This window comes from Lagenorhynchus albirostris, chromosome 19, assembly GCF_949774975.1.
Source record: "Lagenorhynchus albirostris chromosome 19, mLagAlb1.1, whole genome shotgun sequence".
In the NCBI taxonomy this organism is placed as follows: Eukaryota; Metazoa; Chordata; class Mammalia; order Artiodactyla; family Delphinidae; genus Lagenorhynchus; species Lagenorhynchus albirostris.
In genome coordinates, this window is record NC_083113.1 from 24,566,837 (window position 1) to 24,587,418 (window position 20,582).

Below are 20,582 nucleotides of genomic sequence, written 5' to 3' on the forward strand. Positions count from 1 at the left end.
TTGTACACAAGAACCTTGTACAATGTTATAAACCAATGGTACCTCAATAAAAAAAATTGAAAAAGAAAACTCACTTGTGTTTTATTTCTCTTTTCATTAATATAACTGATTGCAAGTACATACATAACAGAGAGGTCTGAATCTAAGTTTTACCCTATTCATGGAGAGGCATTTTCAATTCTGTCAGCCTGGGAAATTGATTCCATATTCCCAGTTTCTACCACCAGTAGTTTAATTTATACAGCCGGTAAGAATTACAAAAACTGAAGTTCAAAATCTTCCATGTTACTGCTCTTCTGAAGGAACTCTGTTACTGCTACTTAGAGGTGATAAAACTTTGTGGCTATTATTCTAGGAAGGAAGGATTAAAATGAAATAAAATGGATTAAGTATATATTCCAGAATGCTTTTTCCTGTTCCAGCACCTCTCCACCAATTATAAAAGTTAACTGTATATGTTGATGATTCAAAAGTTAAAAAGCTAACTTTGCTTTATATTAGTATAATTTTATGTAAAGTCAAAGTTAGCAAGGTACTCATCAATTATATAGACAATGCTTATTGGAATTTATCTTGGTGGCCATAGTGTATAAAGTAATGAAATTTATCAATATAGTTTGTCTGGAAAGACTAGCATACACTCATATAAACTTAGAATCCTATTCTCTGCAAATTAGCAGGTAGGCTGGAGGAAAATAAAGAAATTTTCAGACCTGCAAGGTCTTAGAGGAAGAGGCTGCAGACTCTCCCTGATAGAATTACTTGACTCTATCCAGAAAAATAATAGATGAATCAAAGAATGAATGGAAGACAGGAGTGTTCAATGGTGATCAAAGCAACTAGTAAACTTTGTAGCCAAATGTAAATAACTGCTACAACAAAATGTGAAAATAAATACATAAATAGATAAATCCTAGATGATATCAACATGGTGATGATATCACTGAATGAGGAGGGGCTGGGTAGGGGAAAGAGAATTTTAACGTATGCTAAAAATCTTGTCTTAAGGACTGTTTTATCTCTAGTAGTTCACTAAAAAAATGAAGTTTAAATATATGTACTAAACATTTAACTGTAACAACTACGACAGAAATGAAATTTATGATATACAAACCATCTTAGGAACTACAAAAGGAAGAAAAATTTGAATGATCAAACAGAAGGCAGAAAAATGAGAAAAAAATGATGAATACAAACATAAAATGGCGAGAGTAAATCAAAGCATGTGTGACCACATAATAATATTACTAATAATTAAAATAATAGTAGATACTACATAGAACTTATGCTGTGCCATGCAGTGTTGTGAGTCCTTGTTGCATTGCTGTCTTAGGGTTTGAGTCTGTAATTTTATTGTTCATTCTTAAGGTTATTGCATTGCAAATTCCTATCAAAATACGTACCTATCAAAATGTGTGGTTTGAAGTCAAGTACTTAGAAAAGAGTCTTAAAGACACTTATTAGAAACTAAGAAAATGGGAAAATTCTATTAAGTATTCAATGAAATGAAAACAAAAACAAAAATAAATCTAAAAAAAGCAAAAAAGGGAAGGAGTTAAATACAGAATTAGAAATAAAATATTTGTGAAAAATCCATCTCATTGAAAATAAAAGTAATTTTTTAAACAAATATAACAACAAAAACACAGATATTAATGCAATAATAAAACAGACCAGCCCTAAGGCTGATGAATTAAATACAAAAGGCAAATAACATTACAAACACCTATGGACTCAAAGGAAATGTAAAAATTACAGAAGAATGCAACAACATGCCAATAAACTCAGAGTGCAGGAGTGATTATTAATAGATTGATTAAAATTGATTGCTAATAGAGTAAATAATATTTAATATATATCCTTTTGGAATTAACAGAGACTGTCAGTGTTTTAACTTACCATCTACATAATTTTTTCCCTCACAACTAATTAGTGGATCCTTTTTCATTTTAGTATAGGGATTCATTAGGGCAGAAGAATAGGCAACCATACTGTAGAGAAAACATGAGCTTTACAAATTCCAACTACTGAAGCTGAAGTTGGTTTGTGAGTGAAGGTCAGTCAACATAGCAGTATGAGTTCTTCCATGATGAAACAGTATGAGTTCTTCAATGATGAGTCATCCAGGATAAGATTTCAAACACATTTTATCATTTTTTACTCTGCCACAGCATACTGGGCTAATTTAGTATTTTCCCTCATTTGAGGTATAGAAGCTACTGAATAAGACAGTACAATCAGAAATAGTTTAAAATGAAAGTAAAGCCTGATTAAGATATTCTATATTGTAAAAACTAACTGATTTTAAAAATCACATATTGATGTTGAGCATTCTTTCATGTGTTTGTTGGCAGTCTGTATATCTTCTTTGGAGAAATGCAAATCAAAACTACAATGAGATATCATCTCACACACCAGTCAAAATGGCCATCATCAAAAAATCTAGAAACAATAAATGCTGGAGAGGGTGTGGAGAAAAGGGAACCCTCTTGCACTGTTGGTGGGAATGTAAATTGATACAGCCACTATGGAGAACAGTATGGAGGTTCCTTAAAAAACTAAAAATAGAACTACCATATGACCCAGCAATCCCACTACTGGGCATATACCCTGAGAAAACCATAATTCAAAAAGAGTCATGTACCAAAATGTTCATTGCAGTTCTATTTACAATAGCCCGTAGATGGAAACAAGCTAAGTGTCCATCATCGGATGAATGGATAAAGATGTGGCACATATATACAATGGAATATTACTCAGCCATAAAAAGAAATGAAATTGAGCTATTTGTAATGAGGTGGATAGACCTAGAGTCTGTCATACAGAGTGAAGTAAGTCAGAAAGAGAAAGACAAATACCGTATGCTAACACATATATATGGAATTCAAGAAAAAAAAATGTCATGAAGAACCTAGGGGTAAGACAGGAATAAAGACACAGACCTACTAGAGAACGGACTTGAGGATATGGGGAGGGGGAAGGGTGAGCTGTGACAAAGCGAGAGAGAGGCATGGACATATATACACTACCAAACGTAAGGTAGATAGCTAGTGGGAAGCAGCCACATAGCACAGGGATATCAGCTCGGTGCTTTGTGACTGCCTGGAGGGGTGGGATAGGGAGGGTGGGAGGGAGGGAGACGCAAGAGGGAAGAGATACGGGAACATATGTATATGTATAACTGATTCACTTTGCTATAAAGCAGAAACTAACACACCATTGTAAAGCAATTATACTCCAATAAAGATGTAAAAAAAAAATTACATACTGAAAGCTTCTGGAGGCTTTATAATAATCTGCTTAGGAGGAAGTAATACATTTTCTTAAACCTAGAAGTGATGTGAATATGATTCTTGAATTCAGTACCCTTATTAATTTTGAAAAACAAACATTTTACAAAAACCTTACTCTAACCTTATGTATAATTCTATAAAATACCCTAAACAAAAATATTAAAATATTCTTCAGTCTTCAATAAGCTGTGAATGCAGATAACTTCCCTACCCAGAGTTATTACTCATTAACTAAGGATTAAAGATTTAGAGCATAAGACTTAGCGATGTAGGTTGTAATGTCAGAAACAGGCTATTCTCCCTAGTAACATTTGAACAGATGGAAATTATGTGACATAGCCTACCAAGATGTATTTTGCAAACTACCACTAAACATTCCCCGGCAGAATAGGCATGGAATGTTTTTTCTTTTATTGTAAATTAGGAAGTCTGTTATATTTTCACATTCATGGAAAAGATGGTGATTAACTTCATTTAAAAAAGATTATGGTGAATCATTTGAAGTATAAAACATAAAATTAGTAAGATATTTGATCTAATTTAAAATGATATGAAACCCTTTGTTACAGTTCATAATAAAAATGAAAAACAACAGTGGCTTGAAATGTACAAGTGGATACAGGCCTCTGTACTATCAATCTCCTTGCCCACTAAAGCAGAACATCTGAAATATAATGTAACCCGTCCTTGGTGACTCAGGGTATTAGTGTGAACTTAAATTATTTTATAAAGCTGAGGGTGAAGATGAAAATGCAAATTATACTGAATGGTAATTAGCTAATAGCTGCAAAAGTCCCCAGTAATTCTTTTTTGACAAAGTTCCAGATCCCGACTTGCTTCTGGTCCTCTTCCATCATTTCATATTGGTAGCCTGAATGTATACCACCAACACATCCAAATTATACCTCTGGTTTCCAAATTACTAACATAAGAGGCCACGTGCTTGCATATAATCAATCTCCTCTGACAGCAAGACTCAGAAAACTTATGGACTTTATTCATTTGTCCTTAGCTTGCTCCTTCTTTCTCTTGTCAGAGAGACTTTTACTATCTGCCCAAATCATCATTTCTAACCTCTGCTAAAAATGTGTTTTTTTGGTTATATACTACTTCCTTCTAAATTTTTTTCTTACTGGGAAAGAAAAAGGATTCAGATTCTGTGAACTTAGAGTGCTGACTGAAACTGTGTGATCCTGGACAAGTAGTCTGACTTATCTGAGACTGTTTCCATACTTACAAAGTAAAGATAATACCACCCCATAGAAATTACTGTGAAGCAATATGCATGATGATAATCACTTTATAAACTAAAGCCCTTTGCTTCCTGGCATTAACTGACAAGGAATATATTGCATTTGGCCATTTATTGATTTACTTGCCATTTAACAGATTTTGGGAGCTCTCACAGCTGATACTCAGAATCTGCTCCTTTGCTGCTAAAACCCTTTGTTTAAATTTTTTTTTTTCTTTTAGTACTTTTAGATTTGGATTCTCTATAAATCCCTGCTGGAAGCTGAGGTTTTGCTTACAATTTCACCCACTTTCAATTTATTAATAACAATACAACTTTTCTTAAATATATTAACATTCTGATTAATATGCAATAGAACAAAGACTAAAAGTCACTCTCTTATATCTTCAGTTAAATGCTAAAAATAAGGAATAAATATGCACTGTATGCGCTTGACAAAATGATAAGTAAATCATTAACACAACTTCTAGACTACAGTACCAGTGTTAAACAAACATGCATTTATTCTGAGCAAATTACAATCTATGTTAGTTTTGAATTTTAAAAAATCACACAATATGGTTTAGAATATTAATTTAAATATGGTTTATCAAATTTTCCTATAGAAACCTAATAGTTACTCAAAATTAGTATTTAATTTTACCTATGACATTAATATTTCTAGAGGAATATTTAGAGAAATGTTTTTTCTAACATATGCATAAAATAAAATTTCTAGTATACCACATATTGGGCAAAAATAAAATTAAACTTTTCATTTTTGTGTACTAGTTTTTCTAGTAACTCTGGCTAATTAAGAAATAATAGTGATTAGAAATCCATAAGGATAAGAGTTTAATTAGATAAATGGTTCTCAAATATTCTTCGTTATAATTTATCCTCCAGTTCCTTTTAAAAAAGTTTTTCAGTTCTATACTAAAGACTTAGGACATAAAATATCTTTTCAGTGTTATTTTACACATGAAATTAAAAAATTCTAAAAACAGAATTATTATTAGCTTAAGAGCACACTATTGGAATAATGTCATTCTAAGTGTGCCTTCTTTCAAAAAAATGAAAATTCAGACAATTAAGACAACATGACTACACACAGAAGATGACAGTAAACACAGGGCAACTGAGTAGTAATGGGACAGCCAAGGGAAAAAACCATGGCTTTCAGTCAGTGGTGGCACAGATGTAAAATGGCTGACCTCAGACCATGTTATTTTGTTTAGAGTCACTTGCTGCCTCTATAAATGTCACTAATAGAGATCTTTTTCATGTAACATGATTCTAATGGTTAACTTTCAACAATTAGACTTTTACCATAAAATAAAAAACAAACAGAAAGCCAAATAGCAACTCTCCTCTGAAAACAAAAAAACACAAGTTAACAAGCCACGGTTTCAGAACTTCTTTTCATGAAACATATACTGTGGATTTTATTCTTAACTGCGTAGTTAATCTCTACCTGATTTTCAAAACCTGAAGAAAAAAGGAGACAGAATTCTCCAGGTAGCAACCCTTGAAATTATAAACTGCAACCCTGTACTACTTCTTAGCAATACAGCAGTCTTGAAATCAGTTAAAAATTATAAAATGCTTTTCAACAAAAGTGAACAGTAGAAAAGGATTATAAGGTACACTATGTCTTATTTTCCTTCTATGTTTCAAAGAAAATATTATGCTGAATTTTCCTAGACAGACATCTCTCAAGTATAGGGCTATTTCTCATCTAGTGATTTAATGAACACTGAAATGCACTCAAATCTATCCTTCAATTCTCATCTATCCCAAAAGAACAAAAAAGAAACCCTGGGTTTTAAACAGTTGCTTTTATAAAAGCATCAAGAGTCTATGACTGTCTTTTACCTTATGTTTCCTATAGAGCCACAGTGTTTGTTCACTGCTGAATTAGCTGTTGATATCATCGTTATTACTGAATGGTAAAGGTAAGTTAAATATTTGATGGTTTGAAGAAGAATATGTTGATAAAGAACTTTTATGACAAAACTATAAATTGTTTGTATGTTTTTCTAAGAATAAGTAATCACATCTTAAATGAATTTAAGATGTAATTTCTTATTCTTTTGCATAGGGTAAATTGTTCAAATTAAAGCAATTTTTACATTTCTTTGTTTTTACGTGCCCCTTTAAAAGGAATAAAAATCACATTCAACTCAGAAGTTTCTTTTCGTTACATAAGATCTGTTTCATACACATAAGTTATGAGTGTATATACTACTCTCTATTAAGGATCATGGTGCTCATATCCCTAGAAAGTTTTATAAACACAACTCAGAGTGATTATAATTTCAAATCAAGGTCCTTAGAAAAGTTTAAGTACAGACATTTTATAATTTCTATAAATATTTAGGGACAGTCACTAACAATGTGTGGTTTTCTAAAAATCACATTTCTAGATAACATTGTTTGATGTTAAAATCAACAATAGTCTGATTCTTTTTCCAGGAAAGTTATATTGCATCATGAGCCTGGTAGTAAATGTGGAGCTGAATCATCACTAATTCCAGAGCCAACAAATGAATTAATGCTCAGAAGAAAAATTATGGATAGATACGATGTACGAAGCAAGAAAGAATAAGGGGCAAGAAATACAACTAATTGTAATAATTGTAATATGAAGAATATAATAAAGCATTAAAATTTGGAAAGAGTCATATTTATGGAATCTGTCAAGATCAGGGTAATTGTGAATTTAACTATATTCGTTTAGCTACTGGTACCTCTACCTAAGGAAAAAAAAGTAGCAACAACATTCAAAATCATTGATAATGCAATAAATATACTCAGAAATTCTGTATTTACAAATATTATCAATTGTCATGTCGAAATTCTCAACACCATTACAAAACAAGCAACAGTAAGGCAACATTCACTGATAGTAAAGTCAGCATGTGCTAAGTATCTTGCTAATTGTCTCATTTTTTATTTTTACCTCATGTAATTTCCACTACAACTCCATGACAGAGGTGCAGTTACTACTCTCAGTTTACAGATGGGGAGTTTAGGTAATCTGCTCAAGGTCACACAGGTGCTAAGTGGCTGGACTGAGAGTGAAGCCTAGGCTCAACTCTTAACCTCCATGGTCTTCAGACTCAAAATGTAACTGAGTCATTTACTTATAAAAATTTTGACCCTTTTAAAGATCAAGTTTTGTTGAATGAAAAATAAGCCTTTTATTGTTCTATAAAACAGAAAAAGAACAGGTATTCTAAGCAGTTGGGAGAAGTTCAGAGCTCACAGTGTTCCTTATTTAAGGAACTGTACCATATTTAGGAGTCATTCAGCTACAAAGTATCACAGTGAAAATATTTCACAACTATTTCTCATTTGACTTAATTTCCATACCTTCCAGATGTATTCTTCAGTATGGCAAGAGCATCTGGATAACCATCCATGTTGTAGTCTCCAATATGAAGGGTAATTGGAATTGGTATTTCAGTTGGTCGTTGTTCATGCACAAATGGCACAAAACCCCAGAGTGTGCCCTTATTGCTAAAATCCTGTAGGACAGGAACCCACTGTGGATTAAGAGAAAAAAAATCAGATTTTATAGTCATTTTAGAAAAAAATTCACCATTTGTAAAACAAATGATCCACGAAAAGTCCTCAAGGTAAGCATCACCTTATTTAAGTTCTTTATCACTACAAAATGGTAGGGTACTATAATTTACTTTGATAAACAGGTAACTTACACTTTGGAAAAAAATCATCTCCTTTAAAATTTATCACTAGTCATCTTTCTTTGAACTAGCTCACAGAGCCTTAGAAGGTTTTTCACAGAACCACAAAATCTTAGGATTGAACTGATGCTGATAATCATATACTTGAATTGCCATTTTAAAATGTGTTGAGTGGAAATACAACCTCAAATGAATATTTAAAAAATTACAATATCATGTAATACTGATGTCCTTTCAGAGGACCAGCTCAGGAAGAATTAGAACATGACAGTCTCCCTTGTTCTCTTGCTTTGCCTCCTATACATGATGATGACTTTAGTCATCATTCTCAGAGCCAAGCAGCTCTGAGGCTTACCAAACAATACTAGCCCTGACAAGCTCTGCCTGCCCCAGAGAATGAGCTCTGTCACCAAAACAGCTGGAAGCTACATTTTAAATAAATTCTTTATCTCTATATTGATTATAACAAGAACACAGAGAATAGGATCATTTCAAAATGAGCTTTTGGAAATCCCTTTTTCTTGTGAATGCCCCAATCTTTACTTTTAATAACCTAATGCAAACTAAAAATCTGAAGAGTGGAAATCATCACATTAAAATTATAGATGTGCCCATAATTAGCTAAGAGCATGGATACTGGCACATAACCTGGAGATGTCCAAACAGAAGCAGGTGCAGCTGGCTTGAAATGACAGGAGGCCAAACATGCCTACAGATGTTTTTGTCCTTATAAGCAGGTGACTCATATATATAGCTCTAAGCCAGACTGCATAAAAAGTGGCCTCTTGAAAAAGGTTTAGAAATAGGATATCCCAAACATTTTCTATGTTATCCAAAGAAAGCATAGTTTGCCAAGGAAAAAGCAAAAAAAGTGGCTTAACTACAAAGACAAATTTACAGAAAACGAGCCGTTTTAAAAAACTGGTCTGCATCTTTAATAAATTTTTCAATCTTTCTTAAAGCAAAAGAGTACTATATAGCATCAAAATGTTTTAATGTTTCATGTGACTCTGAAAAAAACTGCTGGTCTTGTTTTGGAAGAGGATGAGAAATTTCACAAAATGCCAAGTTTTCACAAGTTTCTGAAGAGGTTGATAGTTTATTAATGAGGATAAAGTATTTCTGTTACGGTAAATGTATTAAGGTCTAAGAAGTAAAATATTTTTCATTAATGTGACGTTCTTAACAGTCAAAAAAGAACTGTGACATTTATCTGCCCAGAGAGAACTGTGTAATTTGAAAATATTCTTACAGTAGTCTGTCACTTGAAGACAGGCTAATAATTACTAGGTTTACTTATAGCTATGAACCAACGATGAAGTGTGACTTGACCTAATATTTTCAATGATTCAAAACTTTAAAAAAGTTCAAGGTAATAAAGGTTATGGGTGTAAGAGTTAAATGCTTTTAGAATGCTGACTGGAGGAAGATTTGTTTTCTTTAGTGTCTTAGTATAAAAAGTGATACTTCCTACCCATAAGGGCTAAAAAAATCAAAATGTAATTCTATCATTTATTACCCCCAAACAGAAAATATAACTCATTAATTCTACTACTATATTACTGGTTTCCATTCAGGTACTGTCAATATGGAAAAAATCTCAATGTCATAACCTATCATTCCCACATTAATCCTCTGCTGTGATTAACAGATTCTAAATTATTTATGTACAAGCTACAGGTATAAAGTCGGCATGAGAGAATGAAACAGATTTAGATATCACAAATAAAAACAAGATTAGCCTTGAAAATAGGTATGATGTTCTTCTACATAACCCTTTATTATAGCTATAGTGTGTCTTACCATATTCCCAGCATATAAAAGGCTAACAGATCATTTAATTACAGGATCAAGAGTGGGTTTTCTTAACCAGAAATGATTATGCCACTACTTTTTTCTCTCAATAAACCAATAAAAATAGATTTAAATGCATTACATTAAGTTAAAATAAGGAAGTAAATTTATTTTTGGTTTTTCTCTTTTCTGATTCTTCAGATACTTCTTCTAACCTCTGAAATTTTTTTCCAAGAACATAACTCTATTTACATTAAGAAACAAGTAGATATACCTGCTTTGTTCTGGATCTTGCTAAGTAAATGGTACTTTTCTGGCAGTTTTTATCTTCACAGCCTGGCAATAAGTGATCCATGTTTCCATCTCCATCTGCCAAAAGAAACAGACACAAAATAGTGTTCTTGTATGATAGATTAAATTTCCTATTTGTTTAAACTCTGCATCAATCTAGATAAACTGAGGAATCTGATGCATGGCTTTGGAGTGAATGTGATTCAATTAAAAAAATTATTCTGGCCCTTACTGTCTATTACCTGGACCATGTCTTGTTTTAAACTGCTCACTCTTCTGTGGTTAAATATTTATCCAATGGTGGAAAAACTCCTCATTTCAGGCTTTGATGTTAAAATTATCAATTGAAAAAATGTAGCTTTTGACCTATTTACATTATTATCATCACTGCCACAGGAGAAAAATAAGCATGCAATAGTAACCCATTATTATGTGGCTTATTTTAAATGTCTTTACAGATAATTTATCTTTACACATACTTTTAAGTTTCTTTTATACAGCATAAACGTCAATTCAAGAGTTATAAAGCTTTCAGCAACTTAGATTCTAAAAAGCACCAATACATTTTTATCAATAAAGAGGCAAATGAAGGGAATACAGACGTCATTTCCAACTGACTGGTTTTTAAACAGCTGCACAATGTTCTGCAAAGACTTCTAGAGATAAGGTTACTGATGAACTTGGAGTCATTTCCTCTAGTGCTCCTTCCTATCTACTGTTCCCTACCTGATGAAGTTTACAGATTTTGATGTCCCAGAGCTAAATCTCTATGGGGACATTCACACAATGGAGTAGTCATGAAGCTTTTAAATTTAGGGCCTAATTTTGTGTTGCTTTAATCACTGATTTATTTGCAAAGGCTTAATGTTATCATTTAATATGTGCCTGAGGTAGTACCTTCACTTGGAAGGATATATAAGGTTTACCAATAAAAAAAGTCCATCCTTGCATAGGTTTAAATATTAAGAGAGATATATAACTATAACAAGCCTATCAAGTCTCCAATAATGTATGCACAAAGAAAAAAAAAAATTTCAGGCTGTGTGGGATGAAAATCTAGCCAATGGAAGGTGACCTCAGCATGGAAAAGTAAAAGGCACAGCACAGTGAAAAATGAATTTCTTTCATTTAATTTCATAGTTTAATTACTTATGATCCTCATGGTTAATATTCTTTGTGATGACGAACGCTTAGAGGAGTATAACATTAAATAAAATAGTTGAATTAATAATGGAGAGTACAGAGAATACATGTAATATGACAGTATACACATTTGGACTACTGTGAAAAGTTGAGAGAGAGAGAAACAGCAACTCTAGGCAGGAATACTTGGAAAGGAGAAGGCTTTCCAAGGGCATAAACATATATCATAGCTTAAAAAAAAAAAAAAGGAGCTAGCCAAGAGAGAATTAAATGCAAAATGTGATTTATAAACAGACTCTAGTAATATCATAGACTTCATTAAAAGCCAAACCATTTTACTGCAATTAATGTGGGACTAATCAGAAGAGCAACTACTAAGTCTCTGCCCTTCATTTTTACCCCAATGGCAAAATACTCAGATTAGATTTTGATGTACACTTTTCTTTTCTCCTAGTTTATTTTTCTTCCGAGTAGTTTCCTATTTCCCACAATTATTTTGACCATGACTTGGCTGATACTTAATGCTGGCAAATAACCTTCTGTTAAACATATAACTAACTCACGTCACAACATCATAATCATGCCTTTTAGTAGGAATTATCAGTAATATTTTATAGATATGGTCACAGAAATCTAGAACTCTATCAGAGAATGTGCTCCTTGTGCTGACTCTAAGTGCTATTTTTTTGATGTTTAGGGTAAGTGGCAGAAAAGCTTTCTGAGAGCCCCACTTCACACGCAAAGGAAATTTTCTCTCTTAAAGGCAACAAACTTTTAAATCTTACATGTTACACTTTTCTGCATGTTTTTAAAAAAAACTTTTTATTTGTAAATAAACTTAAAATTGCAATAATAAACATAGTAAAAGAATTCCTGTAAACACTTTAACCAGATTGACCTATTAACATTTTACCCCATTTATTTGATCTGTGAAATCAGTTTTTTTCTGAACCATAATTATATACATTATAGCCCTTTACCCCTAAATACTTGAGTGTGTATTTCCTAGGAATAGAGATATTCTCTTAACCACAGTACAACTATCAATTCACACAGATACTTTTATCTATTGTACTATATTCTAATTTTGTCCATTGACGTAATAATGTCATTTGTAGCATTTTTGCCCCTCTAACACAGGATCCAGTCTAGGAGTAGGAATTACATGTAGTCGTTATTTTTAGCCTTCTTTAATCTAGAATATTTTCTTTTTTTAAAAAAAATTTTTATAGGTTTTTTCTTTTAAATAAATTTATTTATTTATTTATTTTTCTTTATTTTTGGCTGCATTGGGTCTTCGTTGCTGTGCGCGGGCTTTCTCTAGTTGCAGTGATTGGGGCTACTCTTAGTAGCGGTGTGCAGGCTTCTCATTGCGGTGGCTTCTCTTGTTGTGGAGCACGGGCTCTAGGCGCATGGGCTTCAGTAGTTGTGGCACGCAGGGTCAGCAGTTGTGGCTCGCAGCCTCAGTAGTTGTGGCTCATGGGCTCTAGAGAGCAGGATGAGCAGTTGTGGCGCACAGGCTTAGTTGCTCTGTGGCATGTGGGATCTTCCCGGACCAGGGCTCGAACCGGTGGTCCCCTGCATTGGCAGGTGGAATCTTAACCACTGTGCCACCAGGGAAGTCCCTAGAATATTTTCATAGCCTTTTACAATCTGTGTATCTTTTTTTTTTTTTTAACCTCGGACTACAGGAATCTTTTACTTTTCCAATAAGTTATTATACCTACAGAAGGAAGTAGTTTCAGAAAAATCAGTTTCACATGAGTCAGAGGCACAAGGCTAGGAACTAGTAATAAGCAAATTCTCTGAAAAACAATGAGACTAAGAGGAATGTCATGCTGACAGAGGTACCAGTCTGTGAACTTGGCACACATTCCTTAAAGAAGTCCCAGGAATTATTAACTTCGGACTGCCTTCTCCTCAGAACTTCAGCCCATTATATATCTAGAGTTTTCTTAAAGGCTAAAATTCCTTCTCAAGGCTCAACAGAAACTGTGACAGAAGGAATGGCATTTTGATTAACTCATTTCATAAAATGCAGTATAAAATTTGGCCTTTTGAATGGCGGACCAGTAGAGACTAAAGTATACACTAAACACATGTTAATTTCCATCTGATGTTAACCTTAGCCAAATTTCAAAAGAAATTCTCTTCTAAAACAGATAATTTTAATGAGATAGATTTAATGAGTCAAACTGATTTTCTGAAAAATTTTAATTTTAAAATCAAGAGAACACTAAAGTCTTCATAAAAATGGATTATAATGAATTTTGGTATAATAATTTTTGTTTTTAATTAAGCAGAGGACAAAGAAGAAGATATACAAGAGAAAGGGTCACATTTATATTATGTTTCCTCTTAAACATTCATAACATTTTCAGTCTCATGAAATTAAATGACCTGTGGTATTGCTTAAGCAAATTACAGCTCATTGTTCTGGCCCCAGATTACCCATCAACTCTGTAAACCACAACTTCTCTAATGCAGTGATTCTCAAAGTGTGGTTCCCAGTCCCACAGCCTCAGCATCACTGGGGAACTTGTTAGAAATGTCGATTCTTATGCCTCTGTCCAGATCTAATGAATCAGAACCTCTAAGGGTAGGGCACAGCAATGCATATTTTCATAATCCCTCTGGTTGAAACGCTGGTCTTCCACTGACACCAGGGGGTGCTACACGTACCCTATTTCTGTCTTAATCATGCACCTCCATTAACGACAAACTTCTTTTGCTAATCAAATTCTACTATTCATTTAGGACTCAGTATGTATCTTGCTCCAGCCTCTTGAGACTGAATCCAAGTCACCTTTTGCAAATTTTTGTACCTCTTGGGCAGGTCAACTCATTATGGCAGCGAAACAAGTACTACTACATAAAATAATTGTTTTTGGTGAATGTCTTGCCACTCCATGAGAGTGTATGGAGATTTTAATGTAATGGTAAGAAGGTAGGACTAAGATCAGTTAGATTTAGATTTTTAACCTGGCTTAACTTCTAATAAGTAATTAGACATGTACTTTTGGGGAAAAAATACTGAAAAATATTTTTAAAATATTAGGATTTGGGGAACAGGTACTTCTGTATTTTTTAGGACTGCTCAAGAAGTATTCAGGTTTTCAGAAATGTCTTTTTCCTACTCTTGTCCCCAGCTCCCCTCCACAGTGGCAACCACCATAGCAGTTTTTCTTGTGTATCCTTCACCACACAGGCTATGCATACACATATACTATATACAATTCTGTACAATTGTAGTGTACACTACACTTTTTGGTACCTTCAACTTTTGATTTAATATATCTTTGAGAGCATTCCACAGTGATAAATTTATATCTGCCTCATATATAGTATACATTTACATTTTATGGGTATATCTCAATATAGCCAATTCTCTACTGATGTACAAACACTGAGTTGTTTCCAATCTTCTGGTAATCAAAAAAATCCAACAATGAATAACTTTGCACATATAATATCTCATATTTGAGAGATTATAGTATAAATTCCTAAAATGGAAATTACTGATTCAATGATTGTATGTAATTAAAATTTTTATTTTAATCTCCATAGAGGAGCAGTTTTCAAACTAGTCTCAAGAATCCTTTATACTCTTAAAGACTGAGGACCCCAATAAGCTTTGTTTATGTGGGTAATATCTGTGGGTATTTCTATGGGTATTAACTTGAAATTAAGACTAAGAAATATTTATATATTTAAGTGAAAATACAAACCATATCACATATAAACATAACTAATATTTTCATGAAAAATAACTGTTTTCCAAAACAAAGACATTTTGTGAGAAGAATGGGATTATCTGGCCTAGCAGAGAAAACCTGGATTTTCATACTGCTTTTGTATTCAATCTGTTGTTTTGGTTGACAAATATGAAAATATGTAGTTGGAGGAAGTATTTTAACAGCCTTTTCAGATAACTCTAATATTCTTCAATGCTACGATCAAAACTCAACAAGTGACAATTTCTTAAAAATTTCTTGCAATGAAGAATCTAAACCTGTTTCAATGAACATTTCTTACTCTGTTAATTAAAATCCAGTAGTCCATCTTGCACTTTGAATGGGTGTTTAACCAATGTATAACTTTGTAAAATCACACATCAAACATTTAGAAGACAGTGTTTCATTGAGTTATGTAGATTTTGCAAATGCTGAAACATTTCATTACACAATATAAAAAATTCAGATTCGTTAATATCACCACCAATCTCATCAAAAAAGTCTTTAGGTACTGAAAAGCTGTCAGCTCATGGTAGCAGATAAAAAGTTTTCCCAAATTCCAATTTTTGCTTGAAAGATGAAATTTTATCATTGGCACCTTCCCATCAGTTGTTTTCTTGAAGTCTCAAGCTCACTTTGTTCATTGTAGAGAAAATGGCTACCAAATCCCCAAGTCTGAAAAACCATAGTTTGTCTGTCAGTTGTTTTTCAAGCAAAAAATGGTGAAAATGGTATTACATGGAAAAAAAAAAAAAGGAGTTAGTTCAGTTTGCAACTCAATCACACCAGTGTTTTTCATTAAGACGACCACCATACTCTGTGCAGAAGTGTTTTATGCATACGTCTTGTTTCCTGACAGTATTAAAAAGGTGTGTAGTCAAGGGTCGAGATCAAATAAAATTAATATTTTTTGCTTCCTCAATAAACACTCTTAAGAGAAACTATTTTTCTTATTTTCTTTTTCTTTCTCTTCCTTCTTTATTTTAATACTGTGAGTATATGGTGGTGAAGAATACAATGAATGGTAATAAAGTTTGGTGACACTGTTTTGATTTGTGCCAAATGGCAGCAGCTTTACACACCACTGCTTTCATATCATCATCAGTCAACAGGGTGAAAAAGGCAAATAATATCTCAGTGTTCTTATGAAGGTAATTTTGATCTTGTGGACCCCCTGAAAGAGTTGCAAGAAAACCTCTCCCCACCCCTTGGGATCCATACTTTGGACCACACTTTGAAAAACTTTGCCAGAAAGGTTGCACCAATAAGCAAATTATCAAATATTTTGATTTTTGCCACTCTGATTAATGAAAATGGTATTTCATTGTGGTTTTAGTTTTCTTACTAATTATGGTGTTTGTCTTTTTAAAATTGAAGCATAGTGGATTTACAATATTATATTAATTTCAGGTGTACAACAGTGATTGAGTATTTTGATAGATTTTACTCCATTTAAAGTTATTGCCAAAAAAAGGCTCTATTTTCCTGTGCTGTACAATATATCTTTGTTGATTAATTATTTTACACATAGTAGTTTGTGTCTCTTAATTCCATATCCCTATCATGCCTCGTGCACTTAGACTGGAAGAATTAATATTAAGATATCCATACTACCCAAAGCAATCTACAGAGTTAACACAATCCCTATCAAAATACCCATGATATTTTTCACAAAACTAGAGCAAATAATCCTAAAATTCATATGGAACCACAAAAGACCCTGAATTACCAAAGCAATCTTGAGAAAAAAGAAGAAAGGTGGAGGCATCACGCTCCCTGACTTCAGACTATATTATAAAGCTACAGTAATCAAAATAGCATGATAGTGCACAATAAAAAGACACACAGATAAATGGAACAGAATAGAGAACCCAGAAATAAACCGACCTATCTATGGTCAATTAACCTACGACAAAGGATGTAAGAATATACAATGGAAAAAAAAGTCTCTCCAGTAAGTGGTAATGGGAAAACTGGACAGCTATATATAAAAGAACAAGATTAGAATATTTCCTCACACCATTTATAAAAACAAACTCAAAATGGATTAAAGACCTAAATGTAAGACCTGAAACCAAAAAACTCCTGGAAGAGAACATGGGCAGAACACTCTTTGTTGGTCTTTTTTTTTGTCCTGCTGCTAATTTGTAGGAATCCTTTTAACATTAAGAAAATTATTATTTTGTCTGTGATTTACTAACACTTTCCTTTACAGCTTCTAGGTATTGCTAACAACTTAGTAAGGCTTTTCCAATTCACAGTACTTTGGGACATTACTTTTACTTTGAAGTCTTAGATTCACCTGGAATTTATTTTAGCTTATGATGTGAGTTATGACTTTTTAACAGATGGATATATCCAGTTGTCTCACACCACTTACTGAATGATCTATCATTTTCAGAAAAGAAACTCAATTTCTCTTATATTATTTATCTTTATCTGTAAAATGATCAATAGGAACATAATTTGGCCACAGAAAGGGGTCATTGTGAGAATGAAATGTGGGGGAAATAACCTGGGGAAAATGACACAGCAGTAAACAATCATAAAGGAGTATATTATCCCTATATACTCCTTCTATCACTTGTGGTATGCTGTGTGTACTTAGGACAGTGGTATACTCTGTGTGGGTAGGTGGGCAAGAGAGTAAAAAAGCGTAACTCCCAGAAGAATAGAGGGCTTTTTCTTCAGAGTGCTCACTTCCAGGACTCACTGTAATGCTTCCAGCAGGAAACACTGAAACATTTGATCATGAAAAATGAAAGCAATCATTTAGGATTTGACAAATGTTACTCCACAGATGGGGGAAAAAAACTGTAAGTAGATGGCTAAATATTTTGATCTATAACCTGGAACTCTGAGTTCAATAATAAAAATAAATCAGTGATTTCTGAATTATAGAGTAGAACACATCATGACAGCTCAAATGGGGAATAAGTCAAAATGACTCCTTCCACCATCTGGAAAATTTACTCATGGATGGCTATAGCATACACAAGATATAAATATTACAAGTCACACAACTAATTAATGGCAGAAGGTTCTAAACAGAATTCAAGGCTTTCTTTAACTTTTAAAATATGGGACCCAATGCTGAAAGATATCTATAGAGTTTCTAAAACTGCATTTCTTGCCAAAATGGACCCAGAATGTAGGTAGAAGTAACAGCTTTTCCATTACATTTGTCAAGAGACATGCGAGACATATGACAGAAAATGTATTCATATATTCTATATTTTTTGTTATTCATTAATATAAAATTGGAAATACACATACTAAAAAAAAATTTCCTGTTCACTTCCACTATAATACAGTAAGTCCCCTACATGAACCTTCAAGTTGTGAACTTTCAAAGATGCGAACATGCATTCTATCAATGTCAGGCATGAGTGAAATTGCAGCTTGCCGTCTGTCTCCTTTTGCTGAGGATCCTTCAGCTCTACCATCTCCCAGCTCCTCTCCCTCCTCCAGTCAGTAACTCTTCTTGCCTGTTCACTCAATGCCAGCCCCTGTACACCAGCTGTTGTACTGTACTACTGTACTTTTCAAGGTACTGTACTGTAAGATTAAAAATGTTTATTTTTTGTTTGTTTTTATATAATTATTGGTGTGAAAAGTATTATAAACCTATTACAGTACAGTAGTATATAGCCGATTGTGTTAGTTGGGTACCTAGACTAACTTTGTTGGACTTACGAACATATTAGACTTATCAATAATGTCTTCTTAGAATGGAACTCGTTCGTATGTAGGGGACTTACAGTATATGAAGTATATCACTTAATATTTTCCCGAAGAACACATCCTTAATGTAAGAGACATTATTGGCACAGAAATACATTGAATATGATATAAAAACGATTACATTACAGCAGCCAGATTAGATTCTTTGGGGAACTAAAATTCAGACTTTTAAAATAAATGATGAATAGTATAAAAAAATAGGGGGCATGCATGGAAATGTTTGATTTCTTTTTTTTTTCAATGCTCATGAACCAAACTGTGACAATAAGAAACAGGTGCTATAAAACACACATATACACACACAGGAAAAGAAGAACATGTCACCTTATCATCTGGAAGGTACAAATTTCCTTTCTTCAAAATATTCATTTTTAAATAACATAAACTGCAGATTTATGAATACATATATAAGTTTGCTTATTTTTCTTCAGATTTTAAATAGCATCCAGGTTGACTTTCAAGTTGCGCTCATATAAATATATATTAATATACTTAGGTGATTAAAGACGAGTCTACAGAGTGCCAGGGCCTTAACAGAACTCAGTGGTAAGAAACACATATTGTGAAGGAATATGAACATGATCAGAACGGAAATATTGTAATTCTTTAATAAGATGCTGCTGGTTCCTAACAGACCTGGTAATGCTGGAAATTTTGAGGTGGGGTCAAGGATATAGAAAGTTAACTGAATTTGTTTTAACATAGGTTTAGGCTTTGTGAGTAGCTGGTCATGAAACAGAACTTTCATGATGACTTCTTTTTCTCTTGCAAGTCTAATAACTGTTCTTTTTGAAATGATAAAATATTTTTCATTGTCAATTTTAGCACCTAAATATCCATCAGGTTTCAATAATGTCTCCAGGATACCATCTACTGATGCTTTTCTGCTTTGTTGAATATACTGGTTCTTTGACTACTATGTTTTAATAATTCTTTTCCTAATTAAGGATATAAAGCAAACTAATGATGTATTTATTCAACTTCCTGTTCTGAGATCCTCCTGCTCTATTTTGTGGATAGAGGTAAAAGCCAACTGTTTTAGTGAGTGAAGAGGTAACAGGTGAAGAGGCCAAAATCAGCCCACTCATCAGTGGGTAAAGGATGGTAGAAATGTCTCCTAAATATTCTTATGTGGCAATGCCTTGTTTATTTTACTTTTAGAAGCTGGGAAGAGGGTGAAGAGAAGGTTGGATTAGATTATTCTCAAGATTTTTATGACTGAATCTAAGCTCTATGAATATTATTATATATTAATTATCAAATGTGCTCTAAAATAATAATTCTTTTAATTTTCCTTACCCAAAACTCCTTCCTTCCTTTTTCCTTTTTTAAAATTGAAGTATAGTGGATATACAATGTTGTATTAGTTTCTGGTGTACAGCAAAGAATATATATATTATATCCTTGTTCAGATTTTTTTCCACTATAGGTTACTACAAGATATTGAATATCTTGTACTTGTGCTACAGTAGGACCTTTTTGTTTATCTTTTTTGTATAAGGTATTTTTATATAAAGTGTGTATCTGTTAATCCCAAGCTCCTAATTTACCCCTCCCTCAACACCCACTCTCTGGTAACCATAAGTTTCTTTTGTATGTCTGTGAGTCTGACAAACACTGTATGGTTATTTAACTATATATG

The 20,582-nt window shown here is 33.0% G+C and overlaps 1 protein-coding gene across 2 annotated transcripts in view; it reads right to left on the minus strand.

The window, feature by feature from the left end:
• Positions 1–20,582, minus strand: part of ITFG1 (integrin alpha FG-GAP repeat containing 1) — a 234,892-nt gene that overhangs the window by 109,991 nt on the left and 104,319 nt on the right. For both annotated transcript variants that reach the window (XM_060132514.1, XM_060132515.1), the window contains exons 9-10: positions 10,303–10,397; positions 7,900–8,072 (exon numbers count right to left, since the gene is read on the minus strand). In XM_060132514.1, the coding sequence (XP_059988497.1) occupies positions 7,900–8,072; positions 10,303–10,397 (268 nt within the window). The remainder of the gene's footprint in view (positions 1–7,899; positions 8,073–10,302; positions 10,398–20,582) is intronic.